We start from the raw sequence: 20,811 nt of genomic DNA, 5'->3' as shown, positions 1-20,811 counted from the left end.
GTTTATAAGATGTCAAGATTGTCCATAAAGCAAACTTTATCTGGGTTGATAATAATGATTTTACACCTTTTTTCCTTTCCAGAACTTTGCAGCGCAGATGGCTGGTGGTTTTGACGAGAAGTCCGGCGGCGCACAGATGGGTGTGATGCAAGGACCAATGGTGAGCAAGTGATGATGGGAGCTGGTGCCACTCCCCCACTCCACGTTTTTTTTTTTTTTTTTTTTTTTTTTTTTTTTTACAGTTGGCTGTTTTGACTCTGAGTTTTGGAAACAAGACAAAGTGCTCCAAAAAAGCATTAAGAGCTTTTCCACCTGAAGGCCTGCTTCAAATATTTGCACCATCAAGCATCTGGCAGTGCCATTTTTTTGGGAAGCCGATTCTGAACTTAAGCCATTCTGGTGGGACAGGAAGAACTTTTTTAAATGACCTTCATCACATGGTTAATTTATGAGATGGACATGTCATCATCATCATCATCATCATCATTCACCAGGAGATAAGACACTAACTAAGGATTTTATACAGAGGAAGAAAAGAGAGCTGACTCAATACCACTGCCAGAGTGCATTTTGTCGCTGGCTTGGAGATTAAATGAGCATTTTCCCCCATGTTGGGGGAAAGATGCAGCCAAGTTCTGTGCTGTGATGAAAAATAAACACCTCGCATGGAGTACAGAGGAGTTGTTCTACAAACTGAGGAAGCAGCCATTTATCGTCATTATATTTCTAACTCTTGAAAAACCACTGCTGCCGTGGGTTTGCCAGCATGGACCAGGGAGCACACTGGGAGCTATTTTGGTTTAAAGCAGCATCTCAGCCAAGCAGAGGTTTGAGTTGCCAGGAGGGAGGAACCTGAGGGGGGGCGGTTAGCATCAATCTGTGTGGCTTCACTCCTTTTGACTGTCCTACCACGTGTCTGTCTGAGAGCTCGCCACAATACTGGGCCTTTTTGAAGCCAACCTTCATTTACTTTGGCATTTGCAACCCTGCTGGAGGCGGAGAGAGAGCAGTGAAAGAACAAACTGGAACTGAGGTCAAATCACAAGTCAAGCTTATAACCGGACTCCTTTCTCTACAACTAAACACATACTATAAAAATCAAACAACACTCTTACAGAAACGTATGCACACACATAAAGATATAGAGCCCCATTGATAACTCTCTAACCCTCTGTGGTGAAGGCGTCCTACACAACCTGAATGGTGACTTTCATTCAATTCTGAGGACCTCTGTGCCGAGCTGTGACATTTTCTTTGGCTCCAGTCCCTGATTTTTTGAATGAGGGTCCATAAAAGCAAGACTACTGAAAGGAAAATGTTTTAATCTGGATGAACAGCTGTCACAAGAAATCTGAATTCTCTGAAATTCAAAAGGAAATACCTACCCACTTGATGATCGATCGATCGATTTCTGTGTAAATGAATGTGTAAACATTTTGTGTACATTTTTTTGTAAACATTTTGTGTCTCAAAACAATTAGGCACAAGAGATTTGACTCCTCATGACCACAAAATGTATTTTCTCTTCTTAACATGAAGTCCAGCCAAACTCAAAGATCAGATTAGGGTTCAGTCAGCGCCATTGAAGGTTTCTCACCTACTTAATTGTCTCACATCTAGAACAAAGATTTTTTTTTAAACTAAAAAGGCTTCAACATCCCCTCTATATAGAGTACAACACTACAGCTGACCTCTGAACTGTAGAAACACACAGGCAGTGGGAAACATAGCTGGGAGAAGTGAAAAGGGGGGGGCTAAAGAGAAGAGGAACAGGGAGGAAGAGAAGGTCTGAATGCAACTGAGGAATTTCAAAACGATTTTTGTTTTTGACAAGTAGGTCTGCTCAGTATTATGTAGCTTTGGGGCAAAGCAGGTGATACGTTTTTATAGCTTCTAACTGAAGACAAATGGATTCAAGTGCAGGGTTTCCCCTTTACACACTTAAACTGAATTACAAAATGTATAATGTATAATTGTGCTCTAGTGTGATTTATGTGTGGTCTGAAATGTGTGAGGGATGGGATTATGTGCACTATCCTGATGTTGTGCATCTGCTCTCTGTTCTTCCCCCTCAGGGCCCTATGGGTCCCAGAGGACCACCTGGCCCAACCGGATCACCTGTAAGTACCTCCTGTACTCCTAAAAACAACACGCCTTTAAAGGGGCACCTGTAGACAGGATCCTGTGCACGCTCGCAGACAGGATACTCACGGCTAAATCTCTTAATTAAAGCTGTGTTCGTAAGCCACATCGTCTCCTTCCTCTGCTGTATTTAATGACAATATTGACCTCAAATGACCACTGACTTTCAAAAGGAAAAAGGTGTGCATACCAGAAGCTGTTGGAGATAAATGTTTACACTCTTCACCTCTTTTAACTGCAAGCCGTTTTCCCTAGAGGAAGGTGGCACAGCTGCAGGCTCCAGGGCTTTTTCCTGTGCCACAACACAGACATACTGCAGAACACCTGACAATTAATCTTTCACACACACACACACACACACACACTCCTACCTGCAACCAAGCTTTACCTGTAGCCCTTTCAACCCTTGCTACCAGCCTCTAGAGTAAATGTGCGAATAAAGCTGAGTTGTCAGCAGTGCCAGCTGACATGCCTCAACTTGATGGCTTAATCACCTTGAGCCCACATCTGGAGAGGTGAGGAGAGAACTCTCTAAGAAAAGGATAGCGTTTACATTTGTAAAGAGGAAAAGGAGGTGTACATGTGAATGCTTTTTTAGCTTTTAATGAAGAGTTAAGATGCACTTAAATTACACATATTCACTACCTCATCATTCTCAACTACATAACCAAGGGTCACAAGAAACTGGAAATACAGAATCTGCACATTCCAGAAGCTGGATCCTAAATATGATAAATCCTCTCATTTTTTTTGTCACTCTCTTCACATAATCTCTCTCTTCTTTCCACATCTCAGGGCCCACAAGGTTTCCAAGGCAACCCAGGAGAGGCTGGAGAGCCCGGACAATCAGTAAGTAATCCCCTAGTGTCACACACTATTCCTTCTCCTGCACGGTTGTAGTACTTGTTAGTCTCTCTTGGGACCTTCTGAGGTTGTTCATTTTCCCCTCAATGCTTCTTTATCTCTTGTGTTTGTTGCAAGTCACCACATAGAGTTGTGGTCTCCAAAAATGCTATAATGTGAGTAAAGTCAGACCTGAATACACAGCATAACTGTGAGCAGCCCACATATCAAACACAAAATGTGTGGTCCAAGCCTGCACTCTTAAAGTTAAAAAGAAGTGTGTGCACTCCCCTTTCTGGTGCAGCCTGAATCCAGATTTCTTACACTCAAATAATGCTTGTGTTCGTACGAATGTTTTTCATAGTATCTTTCTTCCCCTACTGCCCAAGTCCTTGCCCCTTGCAGAGCTTTTCGAAATCAGACTGCCCTCCCGTCAAAGCAAGGTCTCCCCACTGCTGTGTTAATCTGCTCATGTGGAGCTCACATAAGCTGGCTGACCATCACTGAGATGCCTCCTCCTTTATAAGTTTGCCAGTACATCATTATGTGTGATTAAAGTCAAACTTCCTTCCAGCAAATAACTTGATCTGCAGAGGGGTCACAATGTTGACAAAACGTGAAGTCCAGAGATACTTTTAGCTTTTTGTCCATGCTGGTCTTTTACATTATGGCAAAAAGTTTTAGTATACATAGAGAAAAAAAAGGTATTTAAATGGAAACTGGAGCCTGGAACTGTGAAGTCAGGTACACAAATCATCACTTATTTGATTAATTAACGTAGCTGTAAACACAACAGCTTCTTACCCAGATAGTTCAGATGAATTTGTGCCATTTGTTTAAGGGATTTGTCATTTTTATTTGTTTTCTGACAGGTTTGATTATAAAACAAAGTTACTGCCACGAGTTGCAATTTTTAACCTGTGTAACACCTCCCTCTGTTGGTCAATATGGTTACTGTATCTTACCTTGTGTTTTTTTTGTTACCCACAGGGCCCCATGGGTCCCCGTGGCCCTCCTGGACCTTCTGGAAAACCTGGAGATGATGTAAGTGTGACTGTCAGATGTCATATAAATAAAAAAAATTAACAAGCAGCAACTCCAACAAGTTACAGTTCCTTCTCCCTTACACCATAGACACAGGCCCATTAGAGGGGAGTCAACTTGTAAAGTTATCAGAGTAAAAACATTGTGTAACTCCTCCTAACCTCTTACAAGGAAGTAAACTATCCCTCAGAAAAATTGTCTTTACATTGTGTTATCCTTGCGTTTTAAATATATTAAATTTTACCATTCTGTGGTAAACACGTTCTAACCAGCATTGCTATGTATTTAACACTTTAAGAAAATCATTAGGTAAACATATTACAATCCCCACTGCACTGAGACAGAAAGCGGCAGCCAAAGTAACGCAGCTTTTGTCTTTGTGACTAAATGCACAATTTATGATGTGCCATCAGAAGGTCCTCTTTAATTTTTTTTTAATCTGACAGAGAGCTCTTCATCAGTCAGCTGTTTTTATGCATGATGTGAAGTAACACATCATTCATAATTCAAGCTGTATTTTTATCACAGATTTAACACAGAGATCACAGACATCAGGTAGTAGTTCCCACTTTTAACCACATGATGGCAGCACATGACCTGACACTATGTGTCCACTAGGAGTGCTCATATCAGCAACATTAAACTTGATAAAATACACAATTTCTATAAACATTTATGCTGTCACAAAAAAGGAAACAAATAACAATATTTGCTCATATGTTTGCCCTTTCTGCTTTAGGGTGAGGCTGGCAAACCTGGCAAATCAGGTGAGCGTGGACCTACCGGACCTCAGGTGAGTTATTTAGTCTCTTTCCAGCTCATAATGACTCATTTACACTTTATAAATCTGGTGATATAGATATTTTAATGATGAGTAATTAGGACTTTCCAAGTGTCACTCAATAATACCACTTAAAATTTTGATATATACAAAAGAAATCACCAGTATATGTGAAATGTGCACCAGTTCAAAAACAGCTCGAATCAAAATGAGAAGAACTTCAGTCAGATGGAAATCAATTATGTCTGAAAGTGTCTAGTAGTCTTAAAATCTTTTTATTACATGTACACATCATCCCTTATACACTACATATTCATGTTAACATTATTTTATATATGTTTACCTTCATGTCCTTTCCCTCTTTTAAATATTGACCTCCTCCATCTTTTCTCCTCCTGCATCTTAGGGAGCTCGTGGATTCCCAGGAACTCCTGGTCTGCCTGGCATCAAGGGACACAGAGTGAGTTTGTGTTATTATTTTTCAACAAACATTCAGGTTAATGTTGTTATTCTCAGAATCCTAACTCTTCCTCTTTCCTTCTCTACTCTGTTTTAGGGTTACCCCGGTCTTGATGGCACAAAGGGAGAGACTGGAGCTGTTGGATCTAAGGTAGGACCTCCTAGAGTTAACACTGTGTGTAATCTCCCCAGATGGGTGTGCAGACACACACTTCAACATCAGTCATTGTTGCCAAATTTATGAATAAGCTACATATAACTCTGAAGTGTCGACCTTTAGGATTCCCACTCCATGCTAACGGCTAAATCTTCCTTCGTTTCAGGGTGAGGCTGGTGCTCCCGGAGAGAGCGGTGCTCCCGGACCAATGGTGTGTACTCGTTTAAATCACAGCAACACATGAGGAGGAACACAACATGTACCATTCAGTCTAAATGATAAGTCAATGTTAAAAGCTTCCTCTTCTCTCCTCCTCCTGTGTAGGGACCTCGTGGTTTGCCTGGCGAGAGAGGACGTCCTGGATCCAGTGGAGTAGCTGTAGGTGCCATCTTTTTCACACACTGTTATTGGCTGCAAACTTAATTTATAACAGATGGTTCAGATGCCTCCCTATTCTTTTTAATGTCTGCTTCACAGCATACTCAAGAGCATTAGTGAAAAGCATCCAAACCAAGCTGCCAAAATTTATGTTTGCTGACTGTTTGTCCTGTTGTTTTTCTGCCATGTGCTCATGATGAATTCTTCACTCTGTTCAGGGAGCACGTGGAAATGATGGCCTGTCTGGTCCTGCTGGTCCCCCTGTAAGTAACCCTCATTCCCTTCACCTCTCCACACACACTCAACCCATGGCAGCATGCAGAGAGAGTCTAAACCTTCACACCTGGATATGTCAGTATTTAACAATGAAATTGATGGACTGCGTTTCCTTCTCTATAGGGCCCTGTCGGTCCTGCTGGAGCTCCAGGCTTCCCTGGCTCTCCTGGATCAAAGGTAAGTCACAAAGCTTGCGCACAGTCAGTCGTACTTCCTCTTCTTCTCTGTTGTTGTATTGTCTATCCTTTGTCTCAGCGTCTGCCCTCTTCTTTCTATGAGCAAAGTACTCTCTAAATAAACTACCAATCATTTATTATGGAATCACCCTCCACAAAAACAAAGTCATGAAGTTTATGTAGTTAAAATAAAACTTCCTTAAAACTTCACATCTTAGAAAGTGGCAGCAACCAGCTCAGGGAGGATTTTGTGGGGACAAGATCAAATGTTTCATTGAAATAGGAGACGACTGCTCTGCGTTGAAAAGTGCTTTAAGCTCCCATCTGTGTGGAAAATTAGAGGGGGGGGGTTTAAAGTGTTATTCTCCCTCTCTCACTCCCCCGTACTGTCATTTTCTTCTCTTTTCTTTCTCTGATTTATTCCTCCTGCATGGCACACTGGCTCGGCTCTGCGCTCGAGGGGTCCTATGCTGGTGGTTTGCTTTCTTCCTGGAACCCCTTGATTGTTTGGAAAATCTTCATTACAAATGCAGCAACTTCTCTTTAAAAACCCAGGTGTTGAGTAGCAGCCAAGGCAGGCTAGGCCTAAGGTGTAAAAATACATGTGTGTATTTGTGCAGTGTTACATACAAAGACATACACTGTATGGTGTTTATATGACTGCAGGAGACTCTGAATGCCTCTTTGTGAATGCGTGTGTTTTATATGACTTTATAATACACACCAGAGAACATCCCATGGAGGGAAACTCAAAGGAATCTCATATTTCAGTATTCTGCGGTGCCTTCAGGTAGCTCACTGTCTGTTTGGATCAGACCTGCTCGTAAACTCCCCAAGTGTTCATGAAGCGCAGCCACGTTTTAGTTTTCATTCCATCCAAGCCTCACCAGCACAGATTTGCACATTTATAAAGCACCCAAGACAAACGCAATAAAACCCAAGCACGACAGTTATCTGAACATCATGTCATTCTAAAATGAACAAATCTACCCGGGACAGTTTTTTTGTTATTCTCCACCTGTCCTTGGACTGTAATATTTAGCAACACACAAGCTGCTACCTCTAAAATGCTGATTATGTTTGCACTAAATCTGGCAGATGTTCCCCCTTTTGTCCCAGCTTTCACCCTTGAGTCAGAACCAGAGTTCACAACAGGATGAGAGAAAAATCCAACCACACTACTACTACTACTACTACTACTACTACATTGCAATTTTTGCAAACACACAGACTCTATTATGTCATACTATTTGAGTCGGCAAAGTTTACAAAAAGCTCCAGCAATAGCATAGGAATTCCATTCATCGCCACAAGGCTGCATACCACGATTGTGGTGAAATGTCTGGCCTGTGTCCACAGGAGAAAGGAGGAGAGAGGAGGGGGGGTTAAGAACAGTGACCTGAGTTCCTCTCAATAGAAGCCAAAGTTTTCTGTTTTTTTGCAGATGGTCTGCAAAATATTATGCACTTGGCTTTGGACAACACCATGCACAGACAGTGACAGATTATTCTGTCCACTCAAATAAGAAAGAAATATGAAAGCATTTACCTACAGAGATGTATTCTAAGCAGTAGTTTGAATTCTTAGATTAGAGGTGACAGCCTGTGGTTTGCACTTAAGTAAGTACAGTTACAGGATACAACATGAGCTTGAGTAATTAAAATAGTGATATGACATGAAAAATGTAAGCAAGGTTTGACATTTAATTAGCTTAAAGCAAAAATTATTATGCAGCTATGCCATCAGATTAGCTATGCCAGCTACTACATTGCCAAAGGCCAGCTTCTACAATAATAATAATGATGATGATGATGATGATGATGATGATATTGATGATATTAGATCAACCCTAAAGACAACAGCAGCAACATACCGCTTAGAAATAAGTTTAAATTTGTGTATTTCCTCAAGTGTTAGCATCTCAATTAGCAAACAATTAAAAACGCAGAACGCTTCTAGAAAAACGGCATACAAATACCAACAACAGCTGGCAACAATATAAACACAGGCATCTTAACGTAATGAAAACATACTTTGCTTAATGCTCATCTTTGACGTTTCCATGTCCACGATCACAGACAGGTAAACTCCATCCAGGTAAACTCCATCCAGGTAAACTCCATCCAGGTAAACTCCATCCAGGTAGCACAGCTGCTGTGCTGGATCTCTGTTTTAGCTTACCATCCTATTAGCATATGCTCATGTAGGAGCTAATATGAGAAGCTAAATTAGCAGGTGCAGCGTTTGAGGGAACCCAAATATGCGGAAGTGAAAATCTGATAGGTCAGACAGACCCCAGGATCTGAGAGTGCGCGTTGGATGCGTGTTGGTAACTGTGTGACCTCTGGGCAAAGTGCGGCCCGCTGACCGGACACGGCCCCCCGAGTTTACCTAATGCGGTCCGCGGACCCGGTCCAAACCCCCAGCAAAATTTAGCTTCTAAGCACGGCATCACCACTTTATGTATTTATCTATTCTATGCTGTAATGTGCTGTAAAGTGGGGAAACTTCACATGCTTTATTATGGAAGTCTATGTGACCCATACAATATATAGTATTATATACTATAATAATAATATAACTTATCATTTATTTATTGGAATTATTTACTTATTTTCAAACGGATTTCATCATTTACAATGTTGTACACATTTTTTGCCTTAACCAGGGAGAAGCTGGGCCTACCGGTGCACGTGGACCAGAGGGTGCTCAGGGACCCCGTGGAGAAGCTGGAACTCCTGGATCATCTGGACCTTCTGGGGCTTCTGTAAGTAACATTGAGAATATGCATTAAATGTATTAAAATCTTAATAATAACAGAATCAGGGCCACTCACAGCTGTGTGTTTACTTGTTTACTTGTTTACTTGTTTACGTGTTTATCTCTCCTTCTGTACAGGGCAACCCTGGTACTGATGGTATCCCTGGAGCTAAAGGATCAGCTGTGAGTTATAAGTCTGTTATTTTCCCTGTTTACTTTTTGCTGCACTTTGTAGTTATAGCCACATGTTTTTTATCATGTAGAATTTAGGTCAATCAGCTGACTTTCTTTGCCTGTAGGGTGCTCCTGGTATTGCTGGTGCTCCTGGTTTCCCTGGACCTCGTGGGCCTCCCGGGCCTCAGGGAGCAACTGGACCTCTTGGGCCTAAAGGAACATCTGTACGTACACATTTTTTAGTGCTGTGTGTAGACATTTTCTGAACAATAGTAGCTCATTTCTGTATCCTCCTCCCATCTCTCTCTCTCTCTCTCTCTCTCTCTCTCTCTTGTGTCTGTTTGAACATCCATCACTGTTTAGGGAGACCTAGGTATTCCAGGATTCAAAGGAGAGGCTGGACCCAAAGGAGAAATTGTGAGTTTTTCTCTCGCCCTCTTATTCCCTGGCGGTCCATTCACACTACTGTGAAAAACAATTCAATTACCTGGAAAAAAAGTGTTGCTTAAAGAAATACCAAACTTTATGAATTCCAAGTACCTTCTTTTGCTCTGTTTATTATGTGTGATAGCAACGTTTGCTTTTTCTGTTCTGATGTGATCAATGTGTTATCCAGGGACCAGCTGGTCTTCAGGGACCATCCGGCCCACAAGGAGAAGAAGGAAAGAGAGGACCCAGGGGAGAGCCTGGTGCAGCTGGGCCACTGGGACCTCCTGGAGAGAGAGTAAGGACTGTCAGATTCATAGCAGCCATTTGGCCCACAAAAAACAAATCATTGTCTATATTTTAATGGGTAACATCATCCAGTACCAGTGTGAGACTCAGTTGCTTTAATTACAACCATAATGTATGTTGTGTGTGTCATTGTAGGGAGCCCCTGGTAACCGTGGTTTCCCTGGTCAAGATGGTCTGGCTGGTCCCAAGGTGAGTATCATCACAGTTACTATGAGAAGTTTGACTTCAGCTGCAACGCAAAGTCTACTCTGACAGATACGATGTCGTTAATGCCATTAATTAGGCCATTAGTTACATTTGTTTCTTGTTTTTATTAGAGTTAAATTAAAGGTACATACACTTAATCACTTCTTCATAATTCTGTCAGATTATAGAGAACATATCTGATTTGAATGCAGCCCCATCAATTACAAATTAATTTCACTCACTTAGCTGATAAATGATTGATAAATGTTAGTCAGTGAGGCTTTTGGCCTTTAACAGCATCATTAATAATGTGATTAATTATGTTATCAAAAAGTAAGCGTGAGTGACAACAGCATATTTGATTAGGTGATGTTAGGATCAGATATATTTTTAAAGAAAAATATATTCACTGGAAAGCCATGATGATGTCATGTGGACCAGTTGTATACTTTCTTTCAGAAGGATATTTAAATATTATCTTAAAACTTTAATTTAGCACAAAAATAAGTGGATATTTAATTGACTTCATTGTGCTAAAGGAAATAACAAAGTAAATGAATCAAGCAGTGTGCATCATTTTGGTGAAGTGTTTCATGGACTCATTTGTCCCTGATGACATCTCTGAAAGATAATTTTTCACCTCATTGACTCGTAACAATTCTCAAATCAAGTTAAATTGCACAAAGCAGCTTACAGGTATGAAAATGATGTGGTCAGCGATGTGTGTAATGACCTGTGTGTCTCTTCAAGGTTCACACTCAGCACAGAATAATGAAGGACGTGATAGATAGTTTCTTTGAAGAATAAACAGTTCAATCTGTCAGCCCCTTTTTATTTTATATATATATCAGCCTCACTGTAATCAACTGTGATATGTGTAACTCCAGCACGCGGCCACAAGATGGCAGCATAGCGCACACCCTCATGAAGACACGTCCCATATGACCGCAGCCAATATCTCATTTAACATTATCTCCTCACAGACAATTTCATTTATAACAAAATGAATCTGTCAGAATTTAATCTTCTCATCTCCAGCTGGTCAATGAAACCCCTTTACGCTATTAAAAAGGAAACTCATTTCCTTTGAGGTCTGAAAATCGTGTCACCTCCTCGTTTATTTTCTTTTCTAGGGAGCCCCCGGTGAGCGTGGACCCTCCGGAGCCAGTGGTCCCAAGGGCGCTAACGGTGACCCCGGCCGTCCTGGAGAGCCTGGTCTGCCTGGTGCAAGGGTAAGTTCCTAACACATCTGGATGCAGCTGATCTCCGGAAATAATTGCAGCTATAACTCTTAATATAAAGGCAGATGTCATCCACTGTCTGGGTTATTGCAAATAAATAATAATAAATTATAAAATAAATAAAGGCTGAAAAGTGATCTGCAGGAGCCGAGAGGTTCCACAAAAAGCATCAATTCATAAAGTTTACAGCACTGTCTGTTAAGGAGAGCTCAGCTAATTACAACAGATGTGTGTCACACTCTCAGAGGACAGCTGGAAAAACAGATTTAAAATGACACTAGAGATCTTTTTATTGCAGTTTAAGATAGACACAATCCATGTGACACACAGATTGATCCGTGTCACATGGGCTTCGCCACCACTCCAACCCTTTAAGACAAGCAGCAGGTTAGTTCCTCCATAGTCAGAGGACTAAATACATGAACATCATGGAGCTATAAAGGGTTTCAGGCAGACAAATGAGACCTTTGCAGAAAGAAATATGAATAGATTATGCAAATATAATCTAAATGCATATGGATTTAACTCTTTACTTACCTACAATGATGTGTTACTAGAGGTATGGCAAGCTTATTTCTCTTTAATGATAAACAGAAAAATACAATTTGTCTTAAATGATGTAACATTAACTCATTCTGAAAAAAAAAACCCTGATACTTTAACTTGTTAGATGATGCATTACTGAGCTGTTTTGATGAAGGCGTGTGGCACTCTGCAATACTCCAACCCACCATGTGTGAAATTATTCTCACTGTACTTCATTTTTAAATTCACAATCACAGCTATTGGTTTTCCACTGGCACATCCTTCTTAAGTTAATTAATCTTATTAACAGTGGCTGTAGAGGGAAAGTGTCCATCAGTTACTTTCAGTGCTCTCACAGTCACATTGTACTTCTCAGTCTGTCCATCTGTAGGTGTTGAAATGCTGCCACTTGCACACATAGATGTATTTTCAGTTTTCCACAGTGTCATATGTTCCATATGCCCCCACCTTTCTATATAGCACATGTCCGCACAGGTGACTCACCACATTTTTGCTCTGTGTTTCTAACAGGGTCTGACTGGGCGACCTGGAGATGCCGGTCCACAGGGCAAAGTTGGACCCTCTGTAAGTGCACTTATTTCATGTTGTAAATCATTAGAATCAACCACACAGCATGTAGGCTCATGTAGTATTATAAGCTGTGGGTTATGTGTGTGTGTATGTTTTTTTTTTATCATCATAAGTCATATGTGGAATAACCAGGGAGAGACTTGTAATTTTACTAAATGTGCTCTCATCATGTAATGACACATAAGTGGTTTCATCAAATTGAATTGCAGGAGATTTATCCACCTATTATCCAGCAGCCTCGTGCTGTAGCTCACATTCACAGTAAATTCAGAGCACAGTTGTTTTCTCAGCCTCACTCGGGGCTCCTTTTGCTAGTCAGGCTCCTGTTTTTCATGATAAAGCTTAATCCTCAATTGCATACACTTAGTTTTTTGTCCATCTCTCTCGTCTTGTAGAGAAAACATGTATAAAGTTCTGGATAGTTTCGTGTTTCTGAACATTCTTGTTCACAAAACAACATCTAGCACAGTTGCTTTCTAGGGACTGCAGCACATTAAAACAGTTTACCGATGTATTAAGCAGTTGTTGTTTTTTTGGCTGGCTCACAGAGGGACGGGCATATGGACAGGCTGATAATGATTGAGGGATTATTTGATCTGTATAAGTATTTTCTCAGCTTACCTGATTTGCCCCCTTGGGGGTTTATTTATTTGCTTATTTAGGAGACAAGGAGGGGGAAATGTTTGTTGTTCTGCTCATCCACACCATGGCATCTTTACTTTTCCGATGCCTGCATACTGTAGTGGTAATTTTTTTTTTACTTTAATGTCTTAGGGAGCTACTGGTGAGGATGGTCGTCCTGGACCCCCTGGCCCACAGGGAGCCCGTGGACAGCCTGGTGTCATGGGATTCCCTGGACCTAAGGGAGCAACTGTAAGTAGTCAGAGCTGCAATTTAGGCCCCTTATATTACCTGTTGTCTATTACTAAGTTCATATATGTGCACGCTCACTTCCACTGTCTCTGCTCACGGGACCAAGTGGGTCTTCTGTGACATTTTGATTAACTGCTGCAATTTTTTTCTGTTGTTATTAGGGCGAATCTGGCAAGTCCGGTGAGAAAGGTCTGGCTGGAGCTCCTGGTCTGAGAGTAAGCACACTTCTTCCAACTTAAAATAACGTATAAGCAACATGATCATTCTGTAATGATAAATCACCCTCTTTACATTTTATTAGTTCAGAACCAGCCATCCTCTGATTAGCTGTGGTTTTTTTTTTGACTCTCATGAATTATACATGAGTTAATCAGATACAATATAAATGGCTGCTTTCAGATATAGTATGTTAATGCAGTGTTCTCAGGCCCAGTTTTCATGATTATCAGAAACTTTTATCGGATTCATTTTCAGCTTTGTTCATAACTGTGTTGTGTAATTTATAGCTACATGATCTTAGTTCGAAGTCCACGTCAGAAACATGTTTAAAAAAACTTTGCTTATATTTTATCAGATGTCACCTTTGGCTGTTGATATCTATTAATTTGTCATCCTCACTCCCTCGTCTTTCCTCCCTCCTCTCCGTCTCCCTTCTTCTTCCTCAGGGTCTGCCAGGCAAAGATGGAGAAACCGGCCCTGCCGGACCCCCAGGCCCTGCTGTACGTAGCCACATCACCACCACCACCACCCCCCTCCATCCCACTCCATATAGCTTGACACTGATATTATCTTCCTCTTTTTCTAAGTCTGCACTCAGAAGCAAGCTTCAGTATCTCTATTTCCCAGACGGAGTTTACTCTGTCTGGGAAAAAAAATAGTCCTTGACACAAATCTCTGGACATTATAAGATGACATCACTGACTTGTTTCAAGTTTCCGTGTCACTAAGTAAATCCCAGCCTGTTTCTATATATTAAAACTCTTTGTAGGTTAAAACAAATATTAAGCACTTAAAAAAAAGTTACCTGAAAGTTAAATATGTCATGTGGCAGTGATTATTGATTGTGGGTGATCTATTTCAGGGTCCTGCTGGAGAGAGAGGAGAGCAAGGACAGCCTGGTCCCTCAGGCTTCCAGGTGAGCTCAGACCTTAAATGACCGCGACAGTGGCTGAACATTTTAATGCAGCTTTTTCTCTAAATGTGTCTAAACTACATCAGCAATTCTATCACTATTTTTTACATCATAAGAACACAAATAAAGACTTCAATCAGTCATTTTATTTTTGGTGTTCTACCCAGTTCAGCTCAGTGCAGAATAATCAAAGCCACCATGCCCGATGAGCGTCCACGTGAGAGGCTATGAGCTTTTCTACAAATCATCACAAAAGAGCTTTTGGCAAGCAGCTTAGGGCCGGCTGTGTGTGATGCTACAGACACCTGGGTGTTATCGAATGATACACAGTTAACTATATATGGTTTGGTCAATGTGAGAACAGTCTTCAGCCTTCGGATCACTCCCCTAATGATTAATGCTTATTCTTGTTATATAAAACATCTGTTATGTTCTTTTATTGCTGTACTTTGTCTGAATTTTTGGTAAGCTTTTGCTGCTGTTTGCTTCAGTGTGTTTTTTCTGTCCTGTGCACAGGGTCTGCCTGGACCTCCTGGTCCCCCCGGTGAGGGAGGCAAGCCTGGAGACCAGGTTTGTGGCACATTTCTGATGAATATATGGTCACGCAGTTAGTACTGTGGATTGCAGAACAATGGGTACTCAATGTGACCATACCTTAGTATGTGAGTAGTATTCTGTATTTACTGTTTTATTCTGTTCACTGAGCCTCTCTCTTTCTTTTTGTTATTTCAGGGTGTTCCTGGAGAGGCTGGAGCTGCTGGTGCCACTGGACCCAGAGTAAGTTCGCAGTCCTCACTGAGCTTTCCGTGCACTTTGGTCATCTGATTATCAGACAAGACCTTGATTGTTTCTGTGTCACTGCTCAGGGAGAGCGCGGTTTCCCCGGAGAGAGAGGAGCTGCTGGCTCTCAGGGTCTGCAGGGACCCAGAGGTCTGCCTGGAACTCCTGGAACTGATGGACCCAAGGTGAGTCCAGCAAGCAGAAAAAAAGGGGCAGGTTATCAAGTTATTAAAGGCTGCTCCCTGAGGGGTTGCCCACAATTATGTTTCTGTGGTACTCGAGCCAGATTAATATTCTTATTGCATAAAACAGAGACACAGAAATTTAAGAATATAATGTGATGAATAATAATTACCTCTGATGTTTGTGAGCTGCATACATTCAATGTTTAGTCATTGGATGTATCTGTTTTTATGATGATTGACATCCTCATTTCTACTGATTGCAGGGGACCTTGGGCAGCATGTCCCAAATGAGAGCTTGTGGTAGTATAGGAAGGAAATTCATTATTATTTCTCAGACTTGAGTGTCTGTTTTTGTAAGTTACTTCCCCAGGGGTCAAGAACGGATTCATATTTGGTCTGACAAGTGGTCACAAATATTGTGGACTCTTGGACCTCTAGCTGTGGGCTTATAGAGTGCCAGAATCACACTCTTTTTGTTTTGTCTCCCTTCCCATCTAACCCTTCATTTCCTTCAATCAGGACACTTCACAACTACTTATCCTCATTCAGATGCTACTATTTTAATGTATTCAAACAATGTCTGGAAGACAATATCAATCCTGCAGCTGCACTTTATTTCCAGTAAAGCTGCAGACTGAATTGCTTGTCAACCATCACAAAATTCCATCCACTGCAGCAATTTGTTACGACGGCACTGTGAGTGGAGAGACAGCTCAGAGCGGCTGCTGCAGTTCCCACTTTTGGTTTGTTATCTGGTCAGATTTTAATCCCAGTTCATTGGTTTTCTTCCCTTTAGGTCAGACGGGAGTGGATAGAGAGGATGAGGATTATAGAGCTGACATGAATGTGATGGTGATGGTGATGTAGGAGGGAAAAGCAGACAGTAGATGGTATGGCAGGTTTCTGAGAAAAACATAGAATGCTTCATTGCCATAATGACTGGAGAATGGAAGCAGAGTTTTATTCTTTTTATATTTTTTTTATCCTCAGATAACCTTCAACAAAGAACAATGTGACAAAGATCAGAATGGTTCTTGTCTCATTACACAGGTGTCTTCTCACTCTGAGACAGCACCAAGCTGTGTTTCTGTCTCATATATTTAAAACTCACAGATGTTTGTCAAACGTTTAAAAAATAAGGATTGAAAACCTGGAAGTATAGAGCACGGCTTATTGCAGATATCCACTAACCTGAAGTACCTTTTCGGTCTGTGTCTGTTCTCAGCCCTCTGCTGTCACTATACCAACCCACCTGTTTTATTTCTGATCTGTAATAGGGAGCCATCGGACCTGCTGGTACTGGTGGAGCGCAGGGACCCCCGGGCCTGCAGGGTATGCCTGGAGAGAGAGGAGCTGCTGGCATTCCTGGACCCAAAGGAGACAGAGTAAGCCATGATTAGAACAATGAGTAAAGAAATTCATTAAGTATGTAGAAGTTTAATTTCTGTTTTTGTGCCACATTGACTGACATGTTCTTTTTGTTTGTTTTTTAACCCCACAGGGTGATCTCGGAGAGAAAGGACCTGAAGGTGCTTCTGGCAAAGATGGTGCCAGAGTAAGTTGTTATCATCGGTTTTTGTGTTTTCATGGCTGTTCTGACACAATGAATTTGATGTTTAAATGGTGTTAAAAATGTCCTGTTTTCTGTCACAGGGTCTCACTGGCCCCATTGGTCCTCCTGGTCCTGGTGGTCCCAACGGTGAGAAGGTGAGTGTGATTTTCTTGTAATAAGGTGAAATATCTTGTTGTAAGTTAGCTTTGTTTGTTCATCTTTTAGTGTTTTATTGTTTGTAGCATGGCTTCTAATTCCACGTAAACCAGCTGTCTTGATGCTGTTTCTTTGTTTTTCTTACAGGGTGAATCTGGTCCTGCTGGTCCTTCTGGTGTTCCTGGTACCCGTGGTGCTCCTGTGAGTGTCCCATTTTAACTTTTATCCGTTAAATCTTACAGCCTTAAAGTGCTTGTGCACAGAATTGAGCACCATTCTGTTTTTTTTATAAAGAGTCATTTGATTGAAATAGAAGCTGATGTTTGTTAAGGTCTTTACTTTTAAAACAGACCTGAGATTTTGCTGCTTCTCTTCCTTCATATTTTAGGGTGACAGGGGAGAGACTGGACCTCCTGGACCTGCAGGATTTGCTGGACCACCTGTAAGTTATGGATCACATGACGATCACATCTGTAGGCCTCAACATTTAAAAGACATCTAAAAAGCACAGCAGATGCACAATAAGACGCATCAACACCAATCAAAATCAAGCTGCCATATTTTATTCTCTAGATAAATAGAAGGAATACAAACTCTCACCTCACGTTTAGTCACCCTGAAACAAGAATCCACCTTTAACAGACATGTTTGTCTTTATCACAGAGAGTCATGCTGTGAGACGACACTGCCTGTCTTTCAATTAGTAATACCTAGAAACACATTAATCTAACTGGCTGTAGCTCCGGTTCAGCCTTTAGTGAATTTATTTTATTTATTTTATCTTGACACATGTCTTGTTTCCTCCGTGTATTATTCTGTGAAAGGAGATTAGTGCGTAGACTGTCAGCAGGAGTCCAGACAGAAATCAAAGTCATGTTTTTAATAAGTCCCATACTTCCAAATGGATCCCATCACTATGTTTGTGACAGCACTTTGTCACACTGTTTTTCTGTTTTTTTTGTCTATGTTGCAACTGTGATTAATTATTGAATTTGTGTCAGGGTGAATAACACTACAAAGTGTCTAAATAAATTTAGGTTTACAGCTCACAGATTGCAACATCACACCTTGTCACCACTCTGACTGGAAGGAGGCATGGATAAAACGGCAGCAGCTGTTATTACAGCTTTTGAAATTCGTGGTTTTTAAAGTGCTGTTGAAAAAAATGTCACAATCCCAATCAAAAAAAGAATATGAGAAAGCCTGTTTAATACTAGCCTCTGTGGCTACGAGTGACGTAGTTACGTCAAATGGTGAATGATGAGATGTTTAACAGCAGTCCTGATTTAATTAGGGGATGTTATTTCATTTTTTTAAATTTGATGTTGGACTTGCATCAAGATTATCAGGCTTATCTAAGCTTTTACAGAGTCTTCACACACACACACACAAAACTACAAATCTCTTCTTTGAACAATGAGGAAAAACCAGATCTGAGAATGGTCCTCGGTACTCAACAATAAACAACATATGGTGGGAAAAGGTTAATGTAGCTGGCATATTGCCCCTTTAACCAGTAGCATCCTTTTAAACTTGTTTAAACAAATAATTTATTATTCTATTTATCCGTTTTTTATACAGGGTGCTGATGGTCAGCCCGGAACAAAGGGAGAGCAGGGAGAATCTGGACAGAAGGGAGATGCTGGTGCCCCTGGACCCCAAGGACCATCTGGTGCACCCGGACCTGCTGTGAGTGCCGACATCTCTGTTTGCATCTCTGTCTGTACACAAAACACATCTTGCAGCAGCCTAGTATAACAGCCATGCATTACAAACGTAAACATGTTCTGAACTATATGCACGAATCAGCAGAAAATTCTGCTCTTTCTCTCGTTCTGTGGCGGAGGTTACATCAAGGCTGAGTGACAGGCCACACTTGTCAGTGATTCTAGCACACCAGGCTGAATATAAACTAGCTGAGGCAAACAATATAATAATATGTGTCAAACTGTAACATACAGCATTTTTTTAATATTCCAGGGTCCAACTGGTGTTTCTGGACCTAAAGGTGCTCGTGGTGCTCAGGGACCTCCTGTAAGTGAACGTTTTTTTAAATGCTTTTATTTTTAGCATAACTCCCAGAAAACAATGATGTTAACTTTTGTCATCTTTCTCGTCAGGGTGCCACTGGTTTCCCAGGAGCTGCTGGCCGAGTTGGACCCCCTGGTCCCAATGTAAGTCATTAATCCCTCCAGCTAAGTTTCTACATTAAAACACACCCATAGTTTTTTTTTTTTTTTTATTTTTTTTAGATACTGTATTAATCCCCAGAGGGAAATTCATTACGGCTGCTGCACAAGCAGTGTCATACAATGACTAGCAAGGCGCGCCACAGGCTAGGGTGAAGTGTCTTGCCCAAGAACACACAACAGTGACTAGGGAGGAGTTGGGATCGAACCACCAACCTTCCGGTTATTGGACAACCCTGCTATCCCACTGCGCCACTGTTACCCCAAGTGCTGTATTATCAATAATCAATGAAATAGCCTGATGCAGATCTGATAGAACTGTTACTAAAAAATATCAGTTGCTTTACATTTAAGAAGAAGGTGCAGCAGAACAGATGAAGGAATGTTTTCCTAAATGTGACTCACGCTGTCACACAGGAAACCCACGCCACAGATTACAAATGGTTAAAATACAGCGAACTAGAATCTATTGACAGATGCACGTATGCATGTTTACCTCTGAGTCTCCACGTTTCATGCTCCTTGCACTTCTCAGGGTAATCCCGGTCCTTCTGGTCCTGCCGGCCCTCCTGGTAAAGATGGACCTAAGGGAGTGAGGGGAGACGGTGGACCCCCAGGTCGACAGGGAGACGCTGGTCTTCGTGGTCCTGCTGGACCTTCTGGAGAGAAAGGAGATGCTGGAGAGGATGGTCCTCCTGTAAGTTTGTCCTTTTTTTGAGTCAGATTTTACATAATCTGTAACTGTGACCTGAAAATCCTACTCCAGTTCCTCTAGGACCCACGCACAACACATTTAGCCACTCTGAGAAAGCTGCTTTAGAGAGTAGTAAATGAATAAATGTGTTTATTTTCCATGTGTCTGTCGTTTTTTTATGAAGTTCTGTTAGCCCAAAGAGCCAATTTCATCTGTAATGGACACACTCACCATTAATACACAGAGCTGTCAGTGTCCATCACTGACTGTAATAGCAGACCAAGACATATGACAGCACAGGGCAGCACATTACAGTGACAGACTGATGACAGGGCCCCTGGCTTTTACCTTGACTACACTCGGCATCGCACACACACAACCATTTATAAACACATGATGAGCCCTGTCAAGATAATGGCATGCTGTATCACTGATGACAGCCTACTGCAACGTGAATATAGCCGCCATGTCGACACCCCTCCAACCTATACATTACATACCTGAAATCTTGATCCTTGTATCAACACATTTAAGTCTGTGCACACTGAGCCATGTGTCCCAGGTGTCACTCCGAGTCAGGTGTTTATTGTGAACCTGTGAGATGTGGCAGTGGGGCTGAAGAAGTCCAGAGACGGGATGGAAAGAGACTGATGCTGAAATGTGCATCGGCAGCTGGCTGGGAATAAAATCCCAGACGCAGCACAGTGACAGAGGAAATAAATCACAGTTCTTTTCAAGAGTAAAGAAAAATCATCATCGACTCTCATACTTACAAAACTTTA

At 41.4% G+C, this 20,811-nt stretch overlaps 1 protein-coding gene across 2 annotated transcripts in view; it reads left to right on the top strand.

Moving 5' to 3' along the window:
• col2a1b (collagen, type II, alpha 1b) overlaps positions 1–20,811 on the top strand; it is a 34,862-nt gene that overhangs the window by 8,217 nt on the left and 5,834 nt on the right. For both annotated transcript variants that reach the window (XM_028406184.1, XM_028406183.1), the window contains 35 exons: positions 83–160; positions 2,076–2,120; positions 2,938–2,991; positions 3,976–4,029; positions 4,769–4,822; positions 5,217–5,270; positions 5,367–5,420; positions 5,593–5,637; positions 5,751–5,804; positions 6,023–6,067; positions 6,204–6,257; positions 8,925–9,023; positions 9,155–9,199; positions 9,316–9,414; positions 9,554–9,607; positions 9,807–9,914; positions 10,061–10,114; positions 11,245–11,343; positions 12,409–12,462; positions 13,243–13,341; positions 13,503–13,556; positions 14,007–14,060; positions 14,423–14,476; positions 14,990–15,043; positions 15,206–15,250; positions 15,340–15,438; positions 16,716–16,823; positions 16,940–16,993; positions 17,092–17,145; positions 17,294–17,347; positions 17,535–17,588; positions 18,728–18,835; positions 19,127–19,180; positions 19,267–19,320; positions 19,871–20,032. In XM_028406184.1, the coding sequence (XP_028261985.1) occupies positions 83–160; positions 2,076–2,120; positions 2,938–2,991; positions 3,976–4,029; positions 4,769–4,822; positions 5,217–5,270; positions 5,367–5,420; positions 5,593–5,637; positions 5,751–5,804; positions 6,023–6,067; positions 6,204–6,257; positions 8,925–9,023; positions 9,155–9,199; positions 9,316–9,414; positions 9,554–9,607; positions 9,807–9,914; positions 10,061–10,114; positions 11,245–11,343; positions 12,409–12,462; positions 13,243–13,341; positions 13,503–13,556; positions 14,007–14,060; positions 14,423–14,476; positions 14,990–15,043; positions 15,206–15,250; positions 15,340–15,438; positions 16,716–16,823; positions 16,940–16,993; positions 17,092–17,145; positions 17,294–17,347; positions 17,535–17,588; positions 18,728–18,835; positions 19,127–19,180; positions 19,267–19,320; positions 19,871–20,032 (2,364 nt within the window). The remainder of the gene's footprint in view (positions 1–82; positions 161–2,075; positions 2,121–2,937; positions 2,992–3,975; positions 4,030–4,768; positions 4,823–5,216; positions 5,271–5,366; positions 5,421–5,592; positions 5,638–5,750; positions 5,805–6,022; positions 6,068–6,203; positions 6,258–8,924; positions 9,024–9,154; positions 9,200–9,315; positions 9,415–9,553; positions 9,608–9,806; positions 9,915–10,060; positions 10,115–11,244; positions 11,344–12,408; positions 12,463–13,242; positions 13,342–13,502; positions 13,557–14,006; positions 14,061–14,422; positions 14,477–14,989; positions 15,044–15,205; positions 15,251–15,339; positions 15,439–16,715; positions 16,824–16,939; positions 16,994–17,091; positions 17,146–17,293; positions 17,348–17,534; positions 17,589–18,727; positions 18,836–19,126; positions 19,181–19,266; positions 19,321–19,870; positions 20,033–20,811) is intronic.

Source organism: Parambassis ranga, chromosome 5 (assembly GCF_900634625.1).
Source record: "Parambassis ranga chromosome 5, fParRan2.1, whole genome shotgun sequence".
Taxonomy (NCBI): domain Eukaryota; kingdom Metazoa; phylum Chordata; class Actinopteri; family Ambassidae; genus Parambassis; species Parambassis ranga.
Note: the sequence above shows the minus strand (reverse complement) of the source record. Positions and strands in the feature narration are given on the sequence as shown.